This window comes from Vipera ursinii (assembly GCF_947247035.1).
Source record: "Vipera ursinii genome assembly, chromosome: 6".
Taxonomy (NCBI): domain Eukaryota; kingdom Metazoa; phylum Chordata; class Lepidosauria; order Squamata; family Viperidae; genus Vipera; species Vipera ursinii.
In genome coordinates, this window is record NC_139515.1 from 74,656,528 (window position 1) to 74,684,311 (window position 27,784).

The 27,784-nt window shown below is 39.5% G+C and overlaps 1 protein-coding gene across 1 annotated transcript in view; it reads right to left on the reverse strand.

Annotated features, from left to right (window-relative positions):
- The window catches only part of LOC310642862 (sodium- and chloride-dependent GABA transporter 2-like), an 88,337-nt gene that overhangs the window by 20,896 nt on the left and 39,657 nt on the right, over window positions 1–27,784 (reverse strand). The window contains exons 3-6 of the mRNA XM_083366814.1: window positions 27,427–27,508; window positions 26,875–27,007; window positions 8,000–8,134; window positions 1,934–2,037 (exon numbers count right to left, since the gene is read on the reverse strand). Of these exons, the coding sequence (XP_083222940.1) occupies window positions 1,934–2,037; window positions 8,000–8,134; window positions 26,875–27,007; window positions 27,427–27,508 (454 nt within the window). The remainder of the gene's footprint in view (window positions 1–1,933; window positions 2,038–7,999; window positions 8,135–26,874; window positions 27,008–27,426; window positions 27,509–27,784) is intronic.

The following is a 27,784-nucleotide window of genomic DNA, read 5'->3' on the forward strand; positions in this document are numbered from 1 at the left end:
GTTTAAAAACCTGCTACCCAGTTTATTATGGACATTTTCTTAATTAAAAGATTATTAATCAACTGAAAAATAAATACTGAAGCTCTTGTTTATACTAGTAACGATTCAATGTGACATTTAACACAGCACCATATTATTTATCCTATTGATTAGAATCCATGATGAATGCTCAGATGTACAATCTCATTCAGCAAAGCCTTTTGCAAATATAATTTTTAGACATCTGCAGGATTTTGCTGCTTCCATAAAACTCATAAAAGCAGCATCACAATGTCACAATGTAACCTTCACCCTTTCATGTAGACAAGCAGTGTTATGATGCATATAAGAAAAGGGCCAGGTCTGCATGGGGGTGGCATGAGTTTGCTCTCTGCCCTCCCCTGTGGACACTGCTGACAATTTGCATCTTCCTTTACACTTCTTATTGTTTTCAATTAATGCATGACTAAAGAATTAGTGGTGAATAAGATCTTAAATCGTAATTATTCAGATTTGCACACTGTGGTGCAGAGTATTAATTGCCCATGATTGCAAATTATTGAAATATAATAAAAGTGTAGTGTATAATTGTATAATAAATGTTTTATTTTGAAATGATTAAATTCTGTCATCACTCCATGTCCAGGTTGTACTTAAGGCATCGGTAATATTGTTGCCACATAAAACAGAAAACAATGAAAGAGGCATCTGCAAAGAGGAAGCTAATTTAGATCTACGTTTATGTATTGAATTTTATTTATTTAGAAGATTCACTCACAGTGACTCTGGGCAGCTTACAAACAATAAAAAACCAAACATAAAAGAATAAGAAACAGTAACACACACACACACACACACACACACAAACACACAGCAACAATACACAATCAAACAAGCTACTAGATGGGCTCCATGCCATTTTGGGTTCCTCAGGCCCACTGGCAGAACCAAGTCTTCAGGAATGTCTATGAAGATTCTCGGTCATCCAGGTCATGGTTGTCCCAAAGGTGCGTTTTTTGAAGATGCAACTGGACTTTCTTGCTTTTCTTGAAGACACTATGCTTCTCGTCCAAGAAGCTTCTTCAGCTCTGACTGGAAGGTGGGGAATGGAAAGATTTATACTCCTTACAGACAGCTGGTCATTTGCATTCTTTTAGAGAGTCATTGAGGCCACTTGGAGGTTTATCTGTGTCCTCAGGGTCACCTGAGGAGTGCAAATGGGTGTGGAGCCTTCTTGGAACTGCTAAAAGGACTGTGTTGTGGAGCTGTGCTTTCTGCAGGATGTTTTCTGCCTTGTGTCCATTCACTGTTCAGCAGTTGCCTCTTGAAAAAGCATCTTTGGAATATGTCTCCAGGACCATATGAAAGAGTGTCAATGTTGGGGTTAGTCTGCAGGGATGATGTTTCAAAGGGAGGGAGCCACCTTCTTCTGGGTCCTGCCAGATGTACCACCTTAGGAGAAGGGACTCACAACGTTTCTTGTTTCCCTGCTCTAGTGGGTCAGGTGGATGTAGCTAATTTACATGGATTTAATTAATCATTAAATGGGCTGTAGAAACTCAGTCACACTTTGAAAATTCTTATTGGCCAGATGCAATTCTCTATTAAATGTAACAATTATGACAAGCCAGTTCTGAAAAAGAGAAATCCTTTAATTGATGTTCACATTATCTGGATTCTTTTAAAAGTAAATATGCAAAATTATTTGCTGGATTGGACTGCCCTAACCAAGTAAATGAAGTAAATGAAGATAACAATTACATATTAAACTAGTGCATTTCAAGTGAGCAATATCGGATATGAGGTGTGTTTTTGATATACCCTAAAGGTTATTGAAAGCAAGTAGGAATTCTTCAACCCTGCTTCTGCTATGGAGATGAGTTGTAGAAAATTTAAGAAACAAGGAGCAAGCAAAGAGGACAAGGGCTATAAATGCTAGAGGCACATCAGTTACCTGTAACAGTTGTTATGATACTTATTGTAGCTGCCCAAAGCTGTTAGGCACCCCAGGCAAATGGCATATGAGAAGAAGATCTGAGTGCCTGCATCCATCCATACCTATGAGCAAGGAAAACAACAACAAAAGAATAGAATCCATAAGGGTCCATCAGCTTTTAAAGGTACTATAAAAGTATGTAGAGACTCAAGGTTGCCTGCCATTTTGTCATGGATGCTCCTGGACAAGAAGGATTCTTCATTTTTAATAACACTGACTGGAAGAGTGGGTAAAACAAATCTTTTTCACAGGAAAGACATAGTGGGACATAGGCCAGGAGATTAAAAACATCAAGACAGCAACCACAACGATGCACCCAAGTTTTGTTATGTGCTTTGTGATATTTTGATTATGGCCACCATCTTGACTTTTTAGCCTGCTTCCTGCAAACATTATTAGCATGGGCAGATTTCTACTTTCTCATGTTCCCCAGCTTCTGCTTAATTCTGTAGCCTTCATCTTGCTTCATCTTTTTTTAAAACAATAGGAGATAGCAGATAAAACAAACACCAAAATGTCTGAAACGGCATAAATGCAACACCATAAATGAAATGGCATAAATGAGCCTTGGTGGAGCAGTGGGCTAATGCCTCCTTAAGTAACACCAGCTGCCTGCAATTAGTGCAGGTTCGCATCCCACCAGGCTCAAGGTTGACTCAGCCTTCCATCCTTCCGAGGTAGGTAAAATGAGGACCCAGATTGTTGGGGGCAATAAGCTGACTTTGTAATAATGCCGCTTGGGGTGTGTGTGTGTGTGAAAGCCCTAACAAGCAGGCATATACATAGAATGAAGGCTACTGCTAAGCTTGTAAGCCACCCTGAGTCTTCGGAGAAGGGCGGGATATAAATATAATAAAAATAAAATAAATAAATAAATAAATAGCTAATGGGGAAAGGAGGAGGAGGAGGAGGAGGAGGAGGAGGAGGAGGAGGAGGAGGAAGAAGAAGAAGAAGAAGAAGAAGAAGAAGAAGAAGAAGAAGAAGAAGAAGAAGAAGAAGAAGAAGAAGAAGAAGAAGAAGAAATAAAATAAATGGAGGAGGAGGAGAAGAAGAAGAAGAAGAAGAAGAAGAAGAAGAAGAAGAAGAAGAAGAAGAAGAAGAAGAAGAAGAAGAAGAAGAAGAAGAAGATCAAAATGGATTCTAGTTAATGTTCAATGCTGCAGATTTGCCTGTTTCAAGGAGGTTGGATAAAGACTCCTGAAATAATTCTGTGTGGGTCTGGGGAAGGCCACTGAAGAAGGAAGATGGATGAAAAGATCATCAATAAAGGAGAATAGTTGAAGTGAAGGGGCCTTGGTTGTTTTCTTGCAGATGCTTCATTACTCAAACTAGGTAACATCATCAGGGAGAAGGGATCGTACAGTGTCAAATTAATGAAGACTCTGCTGCACATCTATTATGTCTAATAATTATTACATTTTTTAAAAACAACAGAATTATCAAATCCTTTCCAATATACTGTACTGTCAATATAGTAAAAATTTTACATACTAAATGCATCCAATAATTTGATTTTATTTATATCAAATTTATGTTACTTTTCCAAACAAGAATTCTAAGTGACTTTAATTAATATTATAAAAAAATCAATCCTATATTTAATATTTTTAAAGTAAAAGCACCATAAGCTGCATTGTAATCAAAGCAATCCTAGCAAAAGATAATTGAGAGGAGATTGCTATGTATGCATAGCTAAGAAACAGAGGTTAAGAGGATATTACAATATCATATCATAAGCAAAGCTCAGGAGATAAAGAGAGAATCTCTAATTCTTTATCTAAATCCCATTGTCCTTGTAATCAGCAGGTTATAAGGTCTAAAGTCACATGTTCAAGTTCAACTATACTTTCTAAGAAACTATTGATTCTTGCATGCTTCCAGATATTTTTCACTGAGATACAATACCTACTGCAACGGGAAGCTACTCTGATCGTATATTTATTTATCAGCCAGCCTTCAGTACTGTCAAATACTAAACAGCTTCAGTTTGAACCACTCAATACTCAAAACATTGAAAATTACACGTCAGAAATCTAATAACCTTGAGGGTCAAACAAAACTCAACACATTTGGAGAAACAGTTGGAAAATATTCAAACATCCAAAGATGATCCAGACCATCAAAATGGACAAAGAAGAACTCAGTAAAGTTTGGGAGGATGTTCAAATACCACTATAGAAATGAAATGCATCTCGATTCTCCAAAGCACCAGAAGGCAAGACAAGAAACAATGGTTGGAAACTGATCAAAGAGAGAAGCAACCTGGAATTAAGGAGAAACTTCTTGACAGTGAGGACAATTAATCAGTGGGAATAGCTTGCCCCCAGAAATCGTAGGTGCTCCATCGCTGGAGATTTTTAAAAAGAGGCTAGACAGTCACTTGTCTGAGATGATATAGGTTCTCCTGCTTGAGCAGGGGGCTGGACTAGAAGACCTCCAAGGTCCCTTCCAGCTCTATTCTGTTCTGTTCTCTTCTGTTCTGTTCTGTTCTGTTCTGTTCTAGGATATTTCAAAAAGTAGAAGGAAGCAGAGATGACCAGATGAAGGGGTTCTTTACAAATCATATGTAGAACTGTCCTTGTGTAGGGAAGGGTTGACTAACTTGTGCTGACCTTCAATAGGTATTTTAATAGTTTAAGGAAAAAGGGCTTGATCGATCCAGCTATACATTTTTAGCAAACTATAATTCACAGGATTCTTTTTGGAGAAGTAGGACATGGAAAAAAAAGTATACGGAGATTCTCAGTCATTCAGGTCATAGTTGTCTCAAAGTGCTTTTTCAAAAGGCAACTGGACTATTTTTTCCTTGAGGAGGAGGAAGAAGAAGACATTTTGCTTCTCATCCAAGAAGCTTCCTCAGTTGTGACTGGATGATGGGGGGATGGAAGGATAGGTTCTGTCAGACTGGGAGGATTGTATTTCTTTGCAGTCATCTGGTCATTAGCACTCTCTCTGAGTGCTAACTGAATCCCATCTGCAGTCGATGCACTCAGATGCCATGGACTGCAGATGACTGCAAAGAAATACAATCATTCCACCACCAGTCCATCCTATCAAAACCTATCCTTCCACCCCCAACCCACCTTCCAGTCACAACTGAGGAAGCTTCTTAGGTGGAAAGCAAAATGTCTTCTTCTTCCTCCTCAAGGAAAAAAACAGTCCAGTTGCCTTTTGAGAAAGCACCTTAGAACATGGAAAGTGATAGGATGCACTCCTTATAATAAATATATTGGAGAAGTTGAGGAACTTCACCAATTTTATTTTTTCATTGCAAAAATCTGTATGCGTGTGATAATGAGGCATGATTCACCTCCCCTTTGTCTCTTCTCCTCTTTGACCCCCTGCAACAGCACTCATTTCCTTCTTCATTTGAAAGGCAAATCTTAATGGGAGAAAAGAAAATCACCAAAATGTTAAGGTCACGGGGGTGAATCTCCCATCAGCACAAGCCTAGAAATTGGCAGCCTGGTTTTGCACATCTAAGAGTGCTAGTCCAGAGGTAAACTAAAACGTACTTTTTCGACTGACATTAAGCCTTGAGATGAGGAATGAGGTAAAGCTACACAGTGGGATAACTATATGGTTTTGCCAAGCGCTTGCTAGATTTTAGGCTAGCTTGAGAGGAGTTTAAAAGGTTATGAAGGGTTTTGCTGACCTATTTTTTTTCCAGGCACACATCCTTTTAATCTCCTTTGGAGACACCGTCTCAGCACAAAAGGCTGGTACAGCAGCTCAGCAGGAACCTGGATTTTGACATGGGGCAACTTGTCCTGAGAAGTTTAAAAACACAGTTGGGCAAAGAACTTATAGGAAGACAAGCTGATCACTGTTCCTTTGAAACACTCGCTTTATCATGTGTGGTGTGCCTCTAAGCATTGTGAAATTGTCTTTTCGGTCATTACATGCTAATATTTTCTTTATATGAGGAGAGACAGAGAAAAATCGCAAGTGCACCTGAATTCTACAAACTGAGATGGAGATTGGCTGAGAGGATCCAACCGGCAAAACAGGAAATAGGGATTATGGATTGTACAGTTGTATTTGTTTAACTAATATTCCCCCCCCAATGATTTTTCTCTATCCCTGAAATAGGATAAAAAATGGTCCCCTCACTCTACTGAAGTGCTTACTGCCCAAAGCTGGGCAAGTTATTTTACCACCTATGGGAAAAATCCTATGGGAAAAATCCTTGGGAAACATTGATTAATTTGTGTTCCTTTTAGTACCCTCAAAGCAAGAGTAGGCATTCTGCCCAAAGAAGGAGAGTTGACCCAAAGGAAAGCCACATTAAACATGTTCTGGAATCCTCTTCATCCTTCTTAGACCATCACTATCTAAGAATAAGGTTTCATTTGGAAAATGAATTTTGAAGCTAAGCATGAACATGTTAACATGGTGTCCATCCATAGCAGAATAGCAAAGTGAAGGCAAAAAAAGAGGAAAGATCCCTTTGGGATTATAATGTACAAACTCAGCAAAGAAACTGTAAGCAGAAAGCAAAGCAGGAAAGTCAGCAGAATTACTGTGATTCCAAAATGCTGCAAAACAAAAGGTTAAAGGGGAACAGACTGGAGATTGACAGATGAGGGAAAGAAATGTCTTTGTAACAGCAAGGTTTGATACTAACTCTAACTGACTTCCCATGGAGTTCCAGGCTGCTGCAAGGTTACAGATGCTGCAGAACTCAGCATTTTTCTCCCATCTTATAATTATGAGCATAAAGATATAACCAGGAAGTAAGAATCAGTCACAGAGATAGCTCCCAAGTGAAAAATAGGAATGTTTGCATACTTCTAAGGATCCCTTCCTAAGTCCCCTAAGCACTTTCTTTACATCTGTCTGTCTGTCCGTCTGTCCGTCTGTCCGTCTGTCTGTCTGTCTGTCCGTCTGTCTGTCTATCTATCTATCTATCTATCTATCTATCTATCTATCTATCTATCTATCTATCTCCCCACCTTTTATTATTTTTACAAATAACTCAATATACTGTAAAAGGTAAAAGGTAAAGGTTCCCCCGCACATGCAGGCTAGTCGTTTCCAACTCTAGGGGCTGATGCTCATCTCCGTTTCAAAGCCGAAGAGCCAGCGCTTGTCCTAGGATAGGTCTCCATGGTCATGTGGCCGGCATGACTAGACGCCAAAGGCGCATGGAATGCTGTTACCTTCCCACCGTAGTGGTCCCTATTTTTCTACTTGCATTTTTACGTGCTTTCGAACTGCTAGGTTAGCAGAAGCTGGGACAAGTAACAGGCACTCACTCTGCTACACGGCACTCGGGATTCGACCCGCCAAACTGCCGACCATCTGATCAACAAGCTCAGCGTCCTAACCCACTGAGCTACCGCGTCCCACATAACTCAATATACTACCTGATAAAAAACCAAAATAATTCAAGGCAGGGAATATCCAACACATCTTCCTTCTCCTGTTTTTCTCACAACCAGAACCCTGTGAGGTGGGTTGGGCTGAGAGAGAGTGACTGGCCCAAAATCACTCAGCTGGCTTTCATGGCTAATGCAGGACTTGAACTCACAGTCTCCTGGTTTCTAGCCTGATGCCATAACCACTAGACCAGACTGGCTCTCCATTGCTCAGTGTAAAGCTCTTCTCTGACTGCTCTCTACAGGAGATTTATTTATTATTTTATTATTTATTTATTTATTCATTAAATTTATGTGCTGCACATTTTGTTTTGAAACAACTCTGGATGGAAGGAGAACACTAAAAAGCAGAAGTTAAAATAAAATGTTTTTAAAAGTTTAATTTATACCAAAAGCCAATATGGTTAAGATTCTGAACTATGATTAAAGTTGTCCCTTGTCAGTGGAGTGTAGGAGAAAGAGAATGAGATGCCTTCTGCTTCAGAGAACAGTTGGCTACAAATGCAATGAAAGTTGGAATTAGTGAAAAGGGTTGGGTTGGGTCTGATTGGATTGGGTTACATTGGGTTGGGTAAAAGAGAGAAAGAGAGTTTTACAAAAGAGATCCATTAGCAGAAAGAGACACTCCTTTTTCTTAACTTACCTGAGGATCACTGAGTCGAGTGAGGTCTGGATAAAGGTAGAAGAGGATCCCTTTAGATGCCCCAGGCAAGGAGACCCCCCTGATCAGCAGAACAATCAGCATGAGGTATGGGAAGGTGGCAGTGAAGTATACTACCTGGTGAAGACCAAAAGACACTCAGTGTGAGTAATTGCTATGCCAAACAACCAGGTTGTCACAGACCAATGCTGCTTTCAGCAAACCTATGATGACTTTCCTTAGCCCAATGTCCATCAGATGTTTTGGGACAGCCACTTTGAAAAATGTGAAGAGCAATGTTGGCTGAGTATTCTTGCAATTGTCATCCCCTCCCGTTGTGAAGGTTGCAGAAGACTAGGCAATATCACTTTACTTTTTCAACTTGGCCAAAAAAGGGTAAAAATGGTAAAGAAGGACAAAAGGAAGAGAGTAGCTTTAGGGTTATGTGTGTCATTCTTGAAATTGACAAATGTCAGTTATCCAGGCATTAAGTCTGAGCAGTGAATGGCATATATCCCACTTCTTAATAATTATGCCTGATTGGGTAAGGTAGTATGTAGTAAGTAGAAATGAAACCACAGCTGAAAATATGTCTAGATAGTGCAGGAGGCTCCAATATGTTCTGGAGACCCCATATCTTGAAGTGTTCTTGCATATCCTGTGCCTCACCCTGTGCCTTGCGTATCCTGTGCCTCATTGTGCAGTGTCCTTCCTTGCCATACACCAATATCTAGCACAGCAGGCCACAACAGCAATTATAATCAATGGAAAGCAATGCAATCAATGACCATACTAAATCTTAGTGTATATATTTCTAGTTCCACTAATAGTTTATTCCATTTCTGCATTCCTTCCATATAAAGTTTACACCCCAAAGAAGACATGAAATCTCTTCTCAAGATGGGCCCTAATAATTTTAAACAGGCACTAGGAACAGATCATGAGTCTGGGTAAAGAGAGAAAATCAATCTAAAGCACTTTTTAAATCTACCTGCATTCCCCCCCCCCCCCCCGCTTCCTATTAACTCCAAAAGAACAGAATCAAAAGCTTTGGAACCATTTGAAGGAAATACCTGCAGATAAATAGCTCATCACTCAGATGTGTGCCCAGTTTCTGCCCCAAAACTGGCATGCAATCTTTAGCAGCGTTTCCTTCTGGCATATTGAGGAGCTACTAATAAAATGCCATCCCTCTCTTTGCAAAAAAATTCTCCTCTCTTGTCTACATCTGACACTTTTGAAATCCTGGGCTTTTCTCCCTAGCATCTTAGGAGTGTTCTCCTACTTGCAAGTAGCAATTCTGTTTGCACCAATAAGAACCCATATAGGACAATTAGGAACAATGTTAAAGGAACCAGTGTTTTTTATACAGCAATGATGCTGGTCTTTGACCTTAATAAAGACTGATTTGATCAGATCAGATCAGATCTGATGTAGTAGAGGGATAGCTGCCTGCAGCCTTACCATCCCATACAGCTTTTTCTAGGAAGACAGCTAAGTTAGTCTGTGGTAGCAAAATTCAGCAATCTGAAACCACCGTTTCTGGCTCACAAATTTTATTCAAAGATATAAGTTGGAACTTGTTAGTTGGAAAAAAGGTGCTACCGGGCTCCTCCTGAGCTTCTGACCTCTGGCTAACTTCAAAAGGTCTCTGCAAAAATCAATTCAGAACACCAGTAGGAATCATCTGTTCTTTCCCTGCAGCCTCTTGCTTGACAGATAATGTGAGAAATGTGGGGGGGGGGGGAAGGGGGGGAGGAAAAGAATGTGAAAAGCAAAATGAGAGAGGCAAAAATTCTGAGAAAATTCTTCCCAAATGGGTAGAGCCGGGCTTTCCAAAGTGGTCAGCATTAAACCCCAAGGGTCAATGGGACTATCCAAGGATTCGATGCTGTTCTTATTCATAGTAGTATTAGTTCAAGTAGTATTTATTAAATTATTTTCATATAATAAATGTTTGGAGGTCTAAAACTTCATGAAAGGGCCAATATGCTGAAGAGTTGGAGACCCCTGAATTAAAGTTTTGCCCACCTGGTAATTTGTACTTACCGTAGCAAGCTGCTGAAGATTGTGCTTGTTTTGTATCATGCATACCTACATACACACACACACACACATATGCAAACAAGTGTATTTATTCAAACACAAACACACATATTTATTCAGACATACCGACATCATGCAAAATGTGGCAGAAACATTATACGGCAATAGGGCTCCACCATTGCTTTAGGTCCTAGGAGTCAACGCTAAGGTGTAAACACACCGATAGATAGATAGATAGATAGATAGATAGATAGATAGATAGATAGATAGATAGATAGATAGATAGATAGATAGATAGATAGATAGATAGACCTTTTATTGCTATTTTTTCCTGTGGGCACAATGGCACACATTAAAAATGAAATTTAGTTGCTTCCTCTCAAAGTGTACACCTAGGCAACACATTTAAAACATACTATATACAACATATGTATAGACCTACGCCCTTACATGTAAGGAACATATAAATATTATTCACTGTCTATCTTGAATATATAACGGAAGGAGGAAGCTTTAGAGTTCACAAGGTTAATACTGTATGGACCAAAACTTTGACTGAATCTGGATGTTCTGCTTCGGATACCACGAAGCCTTTTCCCAGAAGGTAACAACGAAAACAGGTCGTGAAGAGAAGGTGTAGTGCCCCGGACAATCTTGCGGATCCTGCTCAAGCAACACTTATGTGCCATGTCCTGGATGGAAGGGAGGGAACTGCCAATGATCTTTTCAGCCATCCTTATCACTCTAATTATGCCCAGACAGGAGAAGGGAAAAATGGCAAGTATCCTGGGTTTGGGGTTTATGCAACAAGCAGAAATTGAATGCTCTGAGTGATTTACAAGAAGAAAATATTTAAAATGGAAACACAAATGTATTTTCAGTACAGAATCCAACGAAAGAACTCAGCAGCCATAGGCGTCCCTGGGGGGCAAATGATGACATGCGTTTCTGGTACACTTGTACTGAAGGTTCAAATGCAGAAACAGAAGGCCAGGGTTTGCATCATAACTCTGCGATGCATGTTTCATCAATTTATTTATTTCTGTCATTGTGGATTTTATCTCATGAGATGCCTATGTTAGTAGCAATAAACAAGATATTTAAGCCATCTGTCCTGCAAACTCTCCTCATCTTTTTAGGACATCAATGACTAGAATCAACATTTCTCAGCCCAGATGATGGCGCACTAGTGAATAAAAGATTCCCGAATAAAGTTACAGAGTGGAGTGAAATGGAATTCACCTGCACATCCTGTACAAAACAATCCAGTTCAGCATGGATTTACTCAAGAAGTTCCCAAACTCTGGGTAGTAACCCCACAAGAATCAGAGGCAAATGGAAGAGAAGGTTCACAAATGGGGTGTCTGTGCACATGTCAATATGCATGCTACCGCTGCCTGAACAGCTCACCGAAGCAAACTCCTAGTTTTGTTCTCATGCAGCTCTAATTGTTATGCTGTAAGTCTTATGGCTGGATCACAGTTGGAATTTGTTCCTTCTGTGCCTGAGCTAGTTGAAATTCAAATAGATTTCTAGAGTTTATTTATTTTATTTATTTATTTATTCAGTTTATATACCGCCCTATTCCCAAAGGACTCAGGGCGGTTTACAAGGCAAAATTTAAAAACAATCCAATATAAAATTAAAATAAAATTAAATTAAGTCTAGCCACAAAAATTAAATCACAATTTAAAAACATTAAACCCCTCAGTCCAGACCAGATAGCTCAAAGAGCCAGGTTTTTAGGTCCCGGCGAAATGAACGAAGGTCGGGGGCAGTCCGGAGTTCCGTTGGCAGTTGATTCCATAGGGCAGGCGCACCCACAGAGAATGCCCTCCCCTTGGGGATCGCTCGTCGGCAATCCTTGACCGGTGGTACCCTGAGGAGGCCCTCCCTGTGGGAGCGCACAGGACGATGGGAAATTGACGCTTAGATAATCTGGGCCCATGCCATTTAGGGCTTTATAGGTCATACCTTGAATCTCACCCGGAGGGCAACCAGAAGCCAATGCAGCTCGCGGAGAAGAGGTGTTACATGGGAGTATCGGGAGTTGCTGCTATACAGATGATACTGAGTCCCATTGGAACAGTTTTGGGGAGTGGAAGAGTTTAAAAAATTGTAATCCATCAGTAAGGGTAAGGACATCCAAACCCCCTAAGGAAATCAAATACTGAGGAACCAATCAAGAGTGGGAAAATTCAGAAGACTCTTTTTAAAAAGTAGGGAGGCGACTCTCCATCGCTTCTCGCCTCTTAGAGCTCTCCTCAATATTTCTGAAGCCAGGTAAGAACTGATACTACAACCATAGAAATTCAGATAGAAGATCTGAGAATTATACAGCAAGTGACATATAAATGAAACTTGATGAAGATTAGAATTTTACTCTATGGATTATGATCTGAATTGTTTTGTTGGGGGGGGCAGAAGAGGTGTTTTCCGGGAATGACGGATTAAATGTACTCTCTTCAGAATTTATTCTTCAATTCTTTCTTTTCCCTTTCTAGCAGTTCAAAAGCATGCAAACGTGAATAAATAGTGCCACTTCGGTGGGAAGGTAATAGTGTTCCATGTGCCTCGGCATACAGCCATGCTGGCCACATGACCATGGAAATGAGTTTGGACAATGCTGGCTCCCTCTGTTAAGAAACAGAGATGATTACCGCCCCAATAGGGACTACTATGGTGGGAAGGTAACAGCGTTCCGTGCGCCTTTGGCGTCTAGTCATGCCGGCCACATGACCACGGAAATGTCCTCGGACAAGCGCTGGCTCTTCAGCTTTGAAACAGAGATGAGCACCGGCCCCTAGAGTTGGAAACGACTAGCACACATGTGCGGGGGAACTACCTTTACTTTAGAGTCGGATACAACTGGACCAAGGAAACCATTGTCTTTTAACTCTCTTCTAGTTCTTTAATTTTTATATGAACAAGAAAGACTTAACTAGAAGACCTTCCGGGCCCCTTCCAGCCCTATAATTCTATGAATTCTTAATCAATCAGCAATGTTCATTCTCACCTTTTAGATCACACTCTCCTGCTTGACTGGTGATTAAGGAAAAAGCAGAACTATCATTGGTCCCTCCTAAGTAAACTGGGCATAGAAGGACCTCCTTGACATAAAGTGTCTGGTGGCAGCGCTACCCATCAGGCTGCGTCCCAGGGTTTTATGCAGTTGTCCCTGAGAGGATGCAGTGGCATTGTGGGTAAAGAATTCCATCCACTACATCGTATTACAAAGAACAATCCTGTTTTTGCAAACAGCAAACATTGATCCAAAATAAATCTGACATGTGGCTGTCTCAAAAGTAATATTTTAATAAAGACACAAAATTAAGCAAGTTTACCCTTCAAAACATATTATTTTAGTTTTTTTCCAATGACAATATTTTATTTTATAAGATTTCAAGCTTCTGTTATTATTTTGATACGCAAATTAAACATATATTATGAAGAATGATGTAATTCTTCCCAAACTGCAACAAAAATTATAACTTATATTCATTGGGCAAATTACACAAATTTGCCCAAATTAGGATGTTAAGGCAGGCAGCAGAACAAAATTTAAGAATCTTGATTGATTTTAACTGCTGAATATCCTTCTTCTGCAGAAAAATTATTTCTAAATTAACCCATGAATTCTTTTTCATTGAGAATTGCTGGAGATTGAACTTAAAACTTTTTACATATGAGATTTGGTGATGGAAGTGACTATTGATCACTGAGCAATAGAAAACAACAACTGAGTTAATACATTACATAAAGCCAGAAAATGGCTTGATTTGGATTTAGCATAATTGATAAATCCAGCAATTGTGTTTTTCTAACCAAGATTTGTACCTTGGCACTATTCCTAAATGAAGCTTTCTCAACAGACTATAATTAAACATTACTCTGATTTGTTAAACCCATTCATTACATTTAGCCTTCAACTTACAATGAATCATTAAAGCTTTGAAATTTCTGACTGAACATTTCTTCATTCATGATTTTTCCATTTGAAAACTAAAAGTTATAGTTCAGCTGGAAAATATATATTAACAAGAATTCTAAAACAAAACCCTTTTGAATTCCTTGACCTATTTGGCTTAGAATATATCCACATAGGAGGTTTTCTCTCACTTATTGTTGGATTGAATTTACAGGGCAAAAAAAGAGATTGTCATGAATGGCCACGTGGCTGGCTCAACACTTAAATCTTTTTGTAGATAAGTTAAGTACAGCATGGCAATTACTATATTATCTGAAATATAGCCAAACCAAAACATTGAAAAAACCCATTATCCTCAAGTCACCACAATCAATGCCCCCCTAAAAGATAAAGTACCATACACTTCTACAAATGCTTGATGAGATACTGATTCCAGAAATGAATGAAGCTTCCAAAAAAATAGAGTTACCTTGTTAATATAAGCTCTTGGTTGAACCAAGTATCTTCTGAGCCGCAACAAATAGATAGGGCTATGTAGTCGATTAGGGAATGGGTCATATTATCCTTATGTCTTAGCATCACTTGACTCACCATCCATGTATCCTAAAAGATCCCTGTTACTTAGTTGCACTACCAGTGCTTCCAAACCTATCAGACGTGAAAGATCAGGACCACATGTGATGTTCCAAATAAACTGATTTATTACTGTTTATGCCTATGCACAGGAATCTACTCAACTAACAGTTAGGACTATCTTGGCATTAGATAAGGCCAACAGAATTCAAAAGGGGTTACACTAAGTCCGTTTGTGGCTATATAGAGATGGTAGACTGATTTCTCTTTTGACTCCACCCCCAGGTTCTGTCACTCTTTCTCCTAAAAAAGCAACCTTAGATACTGTCATGAAGAATAAACCATGTATTCAATGCATTCTTGAATGATGGGACATTTACTCAGTGCTTTTTTTGTAAAAGAAAAAGGTGCCGGAACTCACATATGACATACAACCCGCCTTGCCTACCCTTCAAGGTTCCATCCAAAAAAGGTGCCGGAACTCCGTTCTGAGCGTTCTATGAGAAAAAAGCCCTGCATTTACTTTGAATGAAAAAGTAGGAAGGAAGAAAAAAATAATCATGGTCCTATTCTGCTTCTGTGTTTTTCCATGTCTACAAATATTCTCTCCCTGCCATAAAAACAAAACAATCAAGCTTTTATACTAATTTGGATTTTTAGTTTGTGAGCTAGAAACAGCATAAATCAAATCCCTTTAAGCCAAATCTCCCTCCCAAGGACTTATTAACCTTTTCACCCAGTGGAATAAAAACAAATAATTCTCAGTACTTTCACTGCCTAAACCCTCAGAAAAGTTTTTGTTCTTATGAAGTTCTCCCACTTATATTTATGAACTGACCCCACTCCCATCAGCTGATCAATAATGAAACTCAAAAACTGGTATCCAATCAAGACTCCATGCACATCTTTTGCTCATTATTTTTTGCCATGGAGAAAGGAGAAACACACTCAAGGTAAAGAGGAATGATAAAGTTGCCTCTCTGTTCAACCAAAAGACATACTGCAATCACAAAATTACAGTCCTGGATTGTGCAGACAGTTTTGGTAGGTAAACATGATTTGTATTTAAATAAATAAAGATGGGGGGGCAACTAAACATAGTATGCAACAATATGTGGGAATGACCTTGAGAGACTGGCCAAAGTGTTACTGCCTAAGGAACAGTCAATAAGAGGGAACAAAGCCCAGAGTTGTATAGTGGGAAGACTAAGAAGCTCAGGAGGAGCTAAGTTATTGGGCTGTACTAGAATGGGACAATGCTCTGCAGCCAACTCACCATGGCCATCCTTCTGTAGCTATTTTGCCATGGCCAAGTTGCTGCAGCCATCTCGCAGTGGCTAACCTGGCATGGCCATCTCACCATGGGACAACTCACCAGAGGACCATTCCATGTGGAATAACTCAACACAGTAAATATTGTCTGCTACTGTTTCTTCTACATTATTTCTATTGACAAAATTGGAAATAACATAAAAGAAACAGTAGCAGATAACATTGATGGCACTGAGTTATCCTGTGCGCATTGTCCCATGGCAAGTGGTCCCACAGCAAAATGGCCGTGGCAAAATGGCTGCAGAGAGTTGCCCTAGACTCGGGTTGTACATATGACAGTGGGAGAACTGTACTTTCAGACATGCAAGATTCTGTTAATATAGCCTTACAATAAAGTAGAATTAGTTCACCTGGTTGTGTTCTCTGTCTGGTCTACTTGGGAAGGTTGACAAGTATTCCTCAGGTGAAATGAAATACTTTCCTTCCAATACAATAAAAAAAGATGTGTCACAGAGACTGGAACTAAATCAAGGGGAAACAGCCAGAAATGCTCTTAGGTGATGGATGGTTTGCATGGAATGCTACAACTTACCTTGCTCACCAGGTGCCTACACAAAAGACAAATCTGCATCTTAAGTAATGCTCTTAAGTAATATTTCTATCTTAAGTAATATTTCTAGCCATTTTTTTCCCTTTTCCGGAGTCCTGAGAATTCTAGGAGTTTGGGCAGGAGGAGAACTAGGGTTACCTCACAAGGAACCTCACAAATTTTGATGTATTACCATTTCTAGGACTTTAAAGAGGGAAGCCAAGAGAGTTACAGTTGATACAAAAGTAACATATGGTTATAAGTAGACATTCCTAGAATCTTCCCACCCATCTCCAATTTAATTTCATCCAATATCAATTTTCTTATTATTTGTTTGTTAGATTTTACATCCCACATTTGGTTTAAGATCTCAAGAGCAGCAAATCTCATAAGAAACTGATCAGAATCTTAAATATTATCTTCTGATTGATGTGCATAGCTTTATTCATCTTTCAGCACTTGGGGTTTCCAATAGCGATCTACCTTTACAGCTATGGAGACACCACTGCATCTGATGTTCTCCCATCTGTACTTTATCAGACTCATGCCATCCTCTGAAAGTTATAATACTTTGCGTTTTAAGGCTTTTGGCTCTAGGATTTTTCTAGAAGTTACCAATGAATCTGGTGACATGGAATGGGCTTCCTGAAAGCAGCAGAATATTTGCTTTGTTGGAATGCCTGGCAAAAATCCAACACTGCTGATTCATGTTGATTCAAAGAAGCAATAACAGATGTTTGGCTTAGATCTGAACTTTTATTCCCTCTATTTCTAAAACGGTGTTTCAGGGGGACTTCACTTCTAGAAAGCCTACTGTGATCAAAATGTTGTTCACTGCTTCATGGTGTTGTGTAATAAAATTAATTTTGTTCAGTCCAATTCACATGGTTTTTGCCAAATGACTTATTCCATGCCATTCATCTGAAGGGGGACTTGAATTATCCCTCCAGTGTTTTCTTCTTTGATATTGAAATACCTTGACAAGTTTCTTAGATGTGTGAAGCTACTGCTGTGATGAAGTGGAAAATGTTTGAGAACACTTCACAGAGATTTTTACCACTCTCGTGCCTTCATTCCCTTAAAAGTCATATTGTCCATCTGAAAAGAAGCAAAGTGAAATATTTCCAAGCAGTTGGGTATAGGTGCAATTAGTTTGGGATTGCACAGTTCAAAGAGTAGAATTAAATTTCACCTTCACTTCTTTTGTCCAGTTTAATTGTTTCTACTCTCCAGAAAATGGGGAGAGGGAGTTTAGTGCAATATACAATACAATATACTAGTTTCTAATATTCAGGAGAGATTGAAGAGGACGATTGAAATGGAAAAATCTCTTAAATATATTAAGCCTCCTCCAACATCACAAACCAACTTCCTTCCTTCACACGGTTTATTTTACAGAACATAAAATCACAGATAAGAAAGTAAAACTGTATGACCTTTGTTGGGTCACACCTTGAAGTCTAGTATTTTGTTGCTTACAGATGTTACCAGATGTTCATTGCAGTGAGACTCAAAGGCAATTACTCCCCTCTAGTGATTGCATTCCATGAAAAGAAATATTACCTTTTGAACAGGGATACACAGCTTTTATTGTGACTTGTAACTGTCATGGTAGATGAATGTACTATGGCCCAGGTTCCTCCTACATTATTTCTACCTTGGTCTTCATATTCTAACTAAAGCACCAGTTCACTTAAAAAACACAGATCTTTCTTATAAAACAGGGGTCCTCGGCATGCCAGAAACCAGTCCATGCAAACAAGCAAAGCCCCATCGCGGGATGCAGGCAGCACACGAAACCAGGCCCCCTCCAGTCCAGAGAAAAATGTCTCTCCACGGAACCGGTCCCTGATGCCCAAAATGTTGGGGACTGCTGTTCTAAAACACCCCTACATCAGAGATGAGAACTTGCCAGATTTGTTGATTCTTTTGCCACCTGCTGGTGACAGTTGCAAAAGATCAGGGAAGAAAACATATATGGAATTAAGGAATGGATGGATTTTTAAAAAAAGAATCAGAGTTGAAAAAGTGTTCACAAAATTCAGAAACATGGGCAACCTCCAAATATAAACACCAAAGATAGATTCTGCCTGAAAATAAAAGTAAATAATCTGGGAATACTTATGCCACAAAACATTGCTATTTGAAATTTACAACTAATAGTGATCCCTATTGCTATTGCTAGTAGCTAATAAGAATGGAATGGAACAGAATAGAATGCTTTATTTGGCCAAGTTTAATTAGACACACAAGAAATTTTTCTCGGGTGCAGAAGCTCTTGGTGTACATGCAAAGCAACATCATCATCATCATAACAACAACAACAACAACCATCATCATTGCCTTGGGTGCAATCCCAAAACAACTGGAGCACCACTTGGAAACCATTGGCATTGGCATTGACAAATTCACCATCAGTCAATTGGAAAAGGCAGCCTTACTAGGAAGAGCTTCCATCCTGCGACAATATCTGTAATACCATCAATTCAAACATCCACATCTGTCTATCCCAGGTCCTTGGTAAGGACTCCTATAGGTAGACAAAAATGCCAAATCCAGTCTGAACATCTGACTGACTGTGTAATGATTAATAATAATATCAATAATAATAATGCCAATAAGAGGGGGTAATGAAGAAGATAATAATAAGGATAATATTACTACAGCCGTACAAAATGGATAAATATTCATAGACTTTAGATACTACTGTGAGAATTAGGTGTTCAACAGAATGATGGCAGAAGGGGAAAAAATGTTCCTGTGTGTAGTTGTTTTGCCATACAATGTCCTATAGCAGCATCCCAAGGGGAGGAGTTGAAACAGTTTATCTCCAGGTTATGAGGGTCTGTAGATACTTTCTTGGCCCTTTTTCTAACCCATGCAATATACAGGTCTTCTATGGAAGTCAAACTGGTTGCAATTGTTTTTTTTCTGCAGTCCTAATTATCTGTTGGGGTCTGTGTACCTGTCTTGTTTGGTCGCTGTACCAAACCAGATAGTTACAGAAGTATAAATGACAGACTCAATAACTCCTCTGTAAAACTGTATCAATAGCTCCTGAGGCAGTCTGAACTTCCTGAGCCGACATAGGAAGAATATTCTTTATTCTGCCTTCTTAATGATGATTCTAATGCTGCTTTACCAACCCACATAAGTCTGAAAAATGTAATTAGATTTTTTTGCCTCAAAATATGGATCACCCCCCTCCTACATTATCTATTGTAAATTGGAATTTCCAGAATATTATTTTTTTTTTAATTTTTCAGGCTTATCTCCTTCTTTATCCAGAAGCTTCTCCATTTTCCCCCACAACAAATATATAAAGGTACGTTGAGTTGAGACTGGTCCAAAACCATGCAGGAAGCATCCATTGCTGAAAATAGACTTAAAACTGGGCCTTTCCAACTCCTAATCCTTAACCAGAGGTTACATAGAACCATTTACATAAGTAAGCAAGAATTAACTCTAATGTTCCTTCCCAATGTGGGATATTAGGATGATAAAAGAAATCTTGTGAACTTTAGAAAAAGTGTTTTTCCCCTCTGCTACCTTAATCATTTTTCCCCCTCTGTTGGGCTTTCAGAACTGTAAGAAAGCTCTTTCATCATGTGCCATTTCCTTACCCTGGGGGAGCCCAGCATGTGTTAGGAAAAGCATCCAAGGCAGGATTGTTTTTGGTCAGCTGATGCAGAATGCAGACATAGCCTTTCTCTTAATTAATCTGATTTTAGAAGATATTCCAAAATTATTCTGGTTACCTTAGAGTCTATTGCTATAAAATGATATTTACATAGATATATCTTATAAAAAGAAAAAAAATCAGATGTTAAAAGAGAACTGAAAAATAAAAATAATGAGAAATGGGAAAATAAATCTTGGCTAAAAGGCATTTGTGGATTAATTATGAAACTTGTAAAGGATATCTTTGCTCCTTCAGTTCTCCCAAATGTGTAATATATGCTTTGCATACTGATAGCTAGTTGCAGGCTCTGATATCACCAATAAAAAAGGCTGAATAATTTTTGCAGGTGGAGATCACATTTTTCTTTAAAATCAGCCTCCAAGAACCTCAGGAGCCAAGCTGTGATCAGAGTTGTGTAACCAGGTTTGGAGGTTTAAAGCAAAACTTTGAATCAAGAATGGGGGCTGTGTGCAGCCTTGAGCTGAGAGTTGCTGACCTCTGAGTTCAAATAAACCCCTTTCTAATTGCTTAGAAAGCAAATGGAGGAAGAGAAGTCTTTCCAAAAACCTGGATTGCTGCTGTTGCTCAAAATACAATATTAGGACTTTTGGTCTCTTAGTGCTACCCAACTGGGATTGTAGCAGATTAATTTGTCTAACTGCAGAATGGTGAATTGCTGCTCAGCTTGGTGAATTAACTTCAAGAAGGTAGGAAACGAAGCTAAGGATTTGCAAACCTGTGGAAAAAGTCTGAGGATTGGAGAAAGCAATCATCTAAGGCACAGGTGTCAAATTCGCCACATCACGTGACGTGTCATGGCATATCATGACTTTTTTTGCATTGCCGGAGCTGGGGTGGGCATGATGCAACCGGCCCGTGGGCCGGCAGTTTGACACCCCTGAAAGAGGAAGACTGCTCTGCAGCACAAACAGATCCAGGAAATGAGAGGAACATAAATCATGGAGCTGGGATTACAAATTTGAACTTGATGTAAAAATTGAACTTTTATACACCTTTCTAGAGCTGTAGTAGACTACTTATCCAGGAAGACTCTGGCTACGTAGATAACCAGAAGTGATCTAAGGCAGCTTTCTAAGATGTTGATACTTACCGTATTTTCCAGCGTATAAGACGACTGGGCATATAAGACGACCCCCGACTTTTGAGAAGATTTTCATGGGTTAAAAAGTTGTCTTAAAGCCATAACCTTTAAACCATGATTTATGAAACCCTATACCATTTCAGATAAATGACTGTCCAGTCTCTTCTTAAAAACTTCCAGTGCTGGAACATTCACCACTTCTGGAGGCAGGTTGTTCCACTAGTTAATTGTCTTCACTGTCAGGAAGTTTCTCCTTAGTTCCAGGTTGCTTCTCTCTTTGGTTAGTTTCCATCCATTGCTTCTTGTCCAGCCTTGTGGTGGTTTGGAGAATAGCTTGACTCCCTCTTCTTTGGGGCAGCCCCTGAGATATTGGAACACGGCTATGTGGACTTCAACTCCCAGAATTCCTGGCTGGCTCAGGAATTCTGGGAGTTGAAGTCCATGATCCATAAAAGAACCAAGGTTGCCTACCCCTTGACTAGACATACCCAATTCCAGCAACTGTTTGTATGTTTTATCCTCCGGCTAAATCCGGCTGCAACACAAGCCCGATTCAGCCCCATCTGATGCAGATGGTGCAAAGCCGCCCTTTTGAAGCCCAAAGGGGCTTTTCCTTCCACCCACCCTTTGGAATACATGCAAGAGCTGCGTTCACACGACGTGCTCTTCCACGCCAGACTCTGCAAACGGCAACCAGAAGCCGCAACCACCATGGGAACTCCGAGTCCCTGCCTTTCGGAAGCCTGCACGGCCGAGCGCGATCCGGCTTTGAGAGCGCATTTGCAGACGGAGCAGCCGCCACGTCTGGAGCCAAGCCCCGCCTGGGAGGCAGTCGGCCAGGCGGGCCCGGAAGACGCGCTGGAGAGCCGGGCTTGGGGCAGCCATGCCGAGGCAGGCTGGCGAGGGCCGCTGCGTGGTCTGTGGGCGAGAGGGGTGCCAGGCCGCCAAGTACCGCTGTCTGGGCTGCTGGGAGAGATAGTGGGTAGTAGGGCATGCTCTGCTTATGCTCAGATGCCACTTGGGCGAGGGGGTGGGGCTTCCTGCCACTCCCGGGGTCTGGCATTTGCAAGGGGGAAGGGAAGGGGCTTAGAGGCTCTTGGGGGTGGGAAGGGAGGGTCACGTTGGAGGGGGGACTGGACTAAGGAGGCTTGAAGTTGCTTTGCAAGAACGGGGGCGCCCGATTGATTTATGTACCCATATTTTCTGGCGTATAAGACGACCCCCGACTTTTCAGAAGATTTTCATAGGTTAAAAAGTCATCTTATACGCCAGAAAATATGGTAATGCAGAAGATATAGTCCTCTTATGCAGACCCTTTAGAGCAGACATGTCAAACTTGCAGCATCACGTGACGTTATGCAACGTATCAGGACAGTTTTGCCATTGCCAGCAATGGGGTGGGTGCAGCTTCCGGATGACACATCCGGCCCACCAGCTGGCAGTTTGACACCCCTGCTTTAGAGAAATATCTTATACAAAGTAATGTCAACATAAATCAGGGTTTTTCAGAGCAAATATAAACCACATCCTAATTTGCTTTTTACAGAAGTGGTTTCCACTCCACATCCAATGAATCATGACTTCCTTATGCAAACATCTAGTTGAAAAGAAAAATCAGTTTGTGGGATGTTTGGGGAAGAAATGATAAACTGAAGATGGCTTTGCAAAAAACAGAGCTGGTGACCATGGTGGAACAAGGAGCCATCAATTAGACAAGCTCTTTAAAATCCTCTCCAGATAAGGAGAGGATTTGAGATTGCCCACAAGTGCTCCAGACAGTTGCTCCCCATGAGAAAACTGCAAGACAACAGTCTTTGGTGGTTAAGAGCTCTGGAAGATGAGGGAATAGTCATCTTGCTCAAACAATGGTCCGCATTTTTGAAAGGACATTAAGTTTGCATACTCCGTTTCTAATCACATTCAGACATTGCTTATTAAGTACTTTTCAGTCTTTTTTAAATCTTTGAATCAATATGTCTGTAAACACTGGTGAATTTCCTTCAAACCTTAATGAAGAAGTTTTAATTTCAAGTTTAAGAACTTTAAAAATGAGAAGAGAATTAAGAGCACAATGGTGATTAAAACTTTGATTTTAGAAAGTTACAAACAGATTAAGGGTCCAGATAAATTCGAAATAAGGTTTTGGAATTAATTAAAAAGAATCCTTTCCATACAAAAATGGTTTTGTTTTGAATTAAAAAGAACCTAATAACATAAACCTTTAAAAAATGGACACTGGGAACAAGAAGGAACTAAACATTACAGTTAAAGGAGAACTCAATTACTAATACAGAATGAAGCAAAATATTTTAAGATTGGACATATTTAAAGATACTTTTGATCAATAGTCTCAGAAAAGATACTATGGAACAAATTCTATCTGACAAGATTGAGACTGAGTTGAAAGTGGATTTAAAATGATAGGCTACAAGAATTACATGGAAAGACATGTTACACTGGATATACAAGATGTACACTGACTGATCTCTTAATAATTAAAAGATAAGCAAACCAAGAGAATGACCTGAATAGTTTTCTTATATTGGATTTATAAAAGAGGCTTGTTTTTGAAATTTTGAAAATTTTTGTGAGAAGGGACAGTGAAACACATAAAAATATGTGTTACATTTTTGAAGGGACTAAAGATCAATATTACAGTATTAGAAGTAAAAGAAAAGAATATAAAATTGGTTTATATAATCAAGGCTAAAATAAATATATTGTTATCTCTCTTAACCCTTAATGGACTTTTGCTGAGTAGAGGTTTTACAGATTTGTTTATAAATAAGAGATAGGATATGGGGAGAAAAGATTGTTTATTGTATTTTAAGAGGTGTTAATCAGTTACTAAAACTGTTTACATTTGTGATAAAGGTGGGAAATCATCTCTTTATAATTTTCTCTCTTTTTTACTATATATTTTTTACTTTTCCCTATTTTTTCACTTTTTTCTTTCTTTTCTGCACTTTTTACTTTTTCTTTTTATTCCTTTCAGTTTGTATTAGTTTTTATTGTTGTAATTATAATTCTTAATAAATTACTATTAAAGAAAAAAAACAGTTTCTGGTAGACTAACACATACACCCATTTTATTGCATTAATTGTGAAAAAAGCTCTCTACTGTACACCAACCATGTCATGGAAAGTACATAATTAAATGTATGCAAGCAATGCTAGACCTCTAAGTCACTTTCTTATTCCAGAGTTAAGGAGAAATAGAATTACCACATGCTATACATTTCTGGGAACTGTATCATTCCAGACTAGGAAACTCTTTCGATTTAAAATGAAAATAAAAGCTGCCCATGAATTATTAAGTATCAAGAAGAGGAAGAAGCTCTGTGAAATAGGCAGGCACATTTGATGAGGGAGGGTTACATGGGATTCTGTTACATGGGCTTCTGCTGGAAGATAAAAAGTAGGACAATCTAGGAAACGCTCTACAAAGAACACACGTTGTTTTGTAAAAAGTGTCTGGAATAGAGAGCTTAGTAGTACATAAAGTAGAAGCAGAAGAGACTAACATTGTGGACAATGGACTTCAGCTTCCAGAATTCTGGGAGTTGAAGTCTACTCATCTTAAAGTTACCAAGTTTTAAAAAGCTGTGTAAAATCAATATAACTAGGGGCCCACTGCCACTTCTCACATCTCAAAATAAGATGTTTCCCCCTAAGAAACATTTACTCTCTATTCAGGAAATAGTGGTCAAAGACTTTAAGAGGTTACTGTTTCTGTTTTTCAAAGTTTTACTACATTATCCCTCTGGCAGGTGGCAGATCGGCTTCCAGATGTCACCCAGGCTACACCTGTCAAAATGTTGACCTGTACACATTTTTTTAAAGGGCAACTGGTTCAGTTTTTCCATATTCACACATTTACACTCTGTTTACTAAAGCCAAGAGAGGGGTTGAATATATAATAATGGAATCAGGGCCCCAGGTTCCACCAGGCTGACTTATGGAGTTTCAGGGCATACCACGTTTGACAGATCTCTCCAATCTTGAAGAAATTGATGCAGCTTAGTCACCACTTCATCTTGGCATCTAGTTAAAGGTAAAGGTAAAGGTTCCCCCGCACATGCAGGCTAGTCGTTTCCAACTCTAGGGGCCAGTGCTCATCTCCATTTCAAAGCCGAAGAGCCAGAGCTTGTCCGAGGACGTCTCTGTGGTCATGTGGCCGGCATGACTAGACGCCAAAGGTGCACGGAACGCTGTTACCTTCCCACCGTAGTGGTCCCTATTTTTCTACTTGCATTTTTATGTGCTTTTGAACTGCTAGGTTGGCAGAAGCTGGGACGAGTAACAGGCGCTCACTCTGTTATGCGGCACTCGGGATTCGACCCGCCAAACTGCCGACCTTCTGATCGACAAGCTCAGCATCCTAACCCACTGAGCCACCACGTCCCTTGGCATCTAGTTACTATCTGATAAAAAATGATGCAATGCAGCAGCTATAGGAATGAATCACATAGACAGAGTAATGTATTCTCTGGGTGGATTCTGAGATCATGCTAAAACCTTGTTCACCTAACCATGGTTTGTTGAATAACCAAAATGTGCTAATTCAAAAACTGATATGTGCCAAATGTTCCATCATGGAATATTCCAACCTTGGAAGGGCTCTGCCAATCTTTTCAGAAGTGGTCCAGATGAACTATCCTGAATCTGAAAACTTTTGAAACACTTTTGGGACACCCAGAAGAGTCAAAAATGTTCTATGACCAAACATTTTGCACAGTCATCTTCATTCATAAATCATGGTTTAAAGGTTATGGCTTTAGTCTGGCCGAATTCTGTCCATTAGGTATACAGCAGATAAAGGATTGGACTCAATTAGATTTCACTCTTTGACCTTGGACAGATATCTAACATCCAAGATAGATACTTTATTATAGGCTGGCTGGGAAATTCTGAGAATTAATAATCCACATTTCTTAAAAGTTATCTATGTTGAGTGTGTGTGTATTCAGGGTGTGTGTACATGAGGTACCAAATGTCAAGCCTCATGGGTCAGTTTTTAATCTATTGTGATTAATATTTTTAATATATATAATTTGTAAGCCATCCAAAATCATTTTGCAGAGTGAGTGGCATATGAAATAAATAAACAAATAAACAAACAAATAACCTTCAAGTACTATGATTTGGTTCTCTTCATTTTTCTTTCTATTTACATTTCACCCTGTCCCTTCATTTTTTCAGACTTTTCTCCTTTTAGTCAAATGTGACAGTGTTGGACCATACCTGCAGTGTCCCATTTACAAAAAAAATGCTAAATACAATGGCATTAGGGTCACTTTTTCATATTGGTTTTGCAAGAATTATATCTCATACCATGGTCACCATGGTTGTTCCCTTCTATTTGGTTCCAAGGATGAACTATTTTAAGGAATCATCATCCAAGAGTAGAGGAAAAGCAGGTATTGGGAGGGGGGGCAGAGCTAAATGTATCATCAGCTTAGAGTAGCTGCATTCCCAACAAACTCTCCACATCCAACCCCTGCTGAATTCCATTGAGCCTTATACAGCACCAATTTAGTGTTGAACTTTAGTTGACCAAATTCTTGTCTATATGCTTGAATAAATCTTGAATAAATCTTTTATCCTGCAACCCAATGGGTGGTCCTGATTCTCTGTACCTGACATTAATGTATCTAGAAATTAGAAAAGAAATGGAGCTGCTTACCTTGCCTGTAGACTTAACCCCTTTCCAAATGCAGAAATAACAGATGATCCAGGCCAGAAGAAGGCAGAGCGACAATTCCCAACGCACTGTGCCCAAATGTTCGATGCCATCAGAAATGTTTAACACTCTCCGCCTGGGAATGAAAATATTGAATACGTTTTGCTTCCTTTGTAGTCCTAGAAAAAGCAGCTTTCTAGTTTCTCCATAATGTATTTTACACAGTGCCTTGCAACAGCTTTCTTTTGGCTGGCACCTTCTACTGTAGGTGTTTGAGACAGATATTTAGCAGGTTGGGGAAAGTCACATTAGGGGAGAATCCATTTTGATATATTGACAGGACCTTTCCTTGTTCTTGGTAGGAGATGTTCCAATAAGGCACCTTTGTTTAATTTTGATAAGAAATTAGTGAAGGGACTTTTGGTAATATTTATGCTAGTTGAACATATGCGGGGATAGCGTTTCAATGCTAACACGTCCTATGGAAAAAGCACATGAATTCCTGATGGCCCCTATTGGAGAAAGAAGGAAGGAAGGGCTAAGATTTTTACTTACTCCCAAAATTCAATGACAGGAGAGGTGGCATTTTCCAGTGTCACATTTAGGGAGGCATTCTTCTGGAATTCCACACAGTTCTCTATAAAGTAAGCCACACAGACATTCAATGCATCCAATAAAATATGTTATGGGTGTTAAATAGCGGGTTCTTTGGCGCAGGAATGAAGACGCGAAGCTGAGTACAAGGTAACTCATAGTTTATTTTGTGCAGAAACTGTACTGGGGAAAAGGCTGCAAACAGCTGCAATATATAGTCTAGCCTCTAGGCGGCAGCCAATAGGTTTGAATCAATCATTGCCGCCTGGAGATAGCCAATTGCAGCACAGGAGACTTGTAGTCTAGGTTGCTGGAGAGC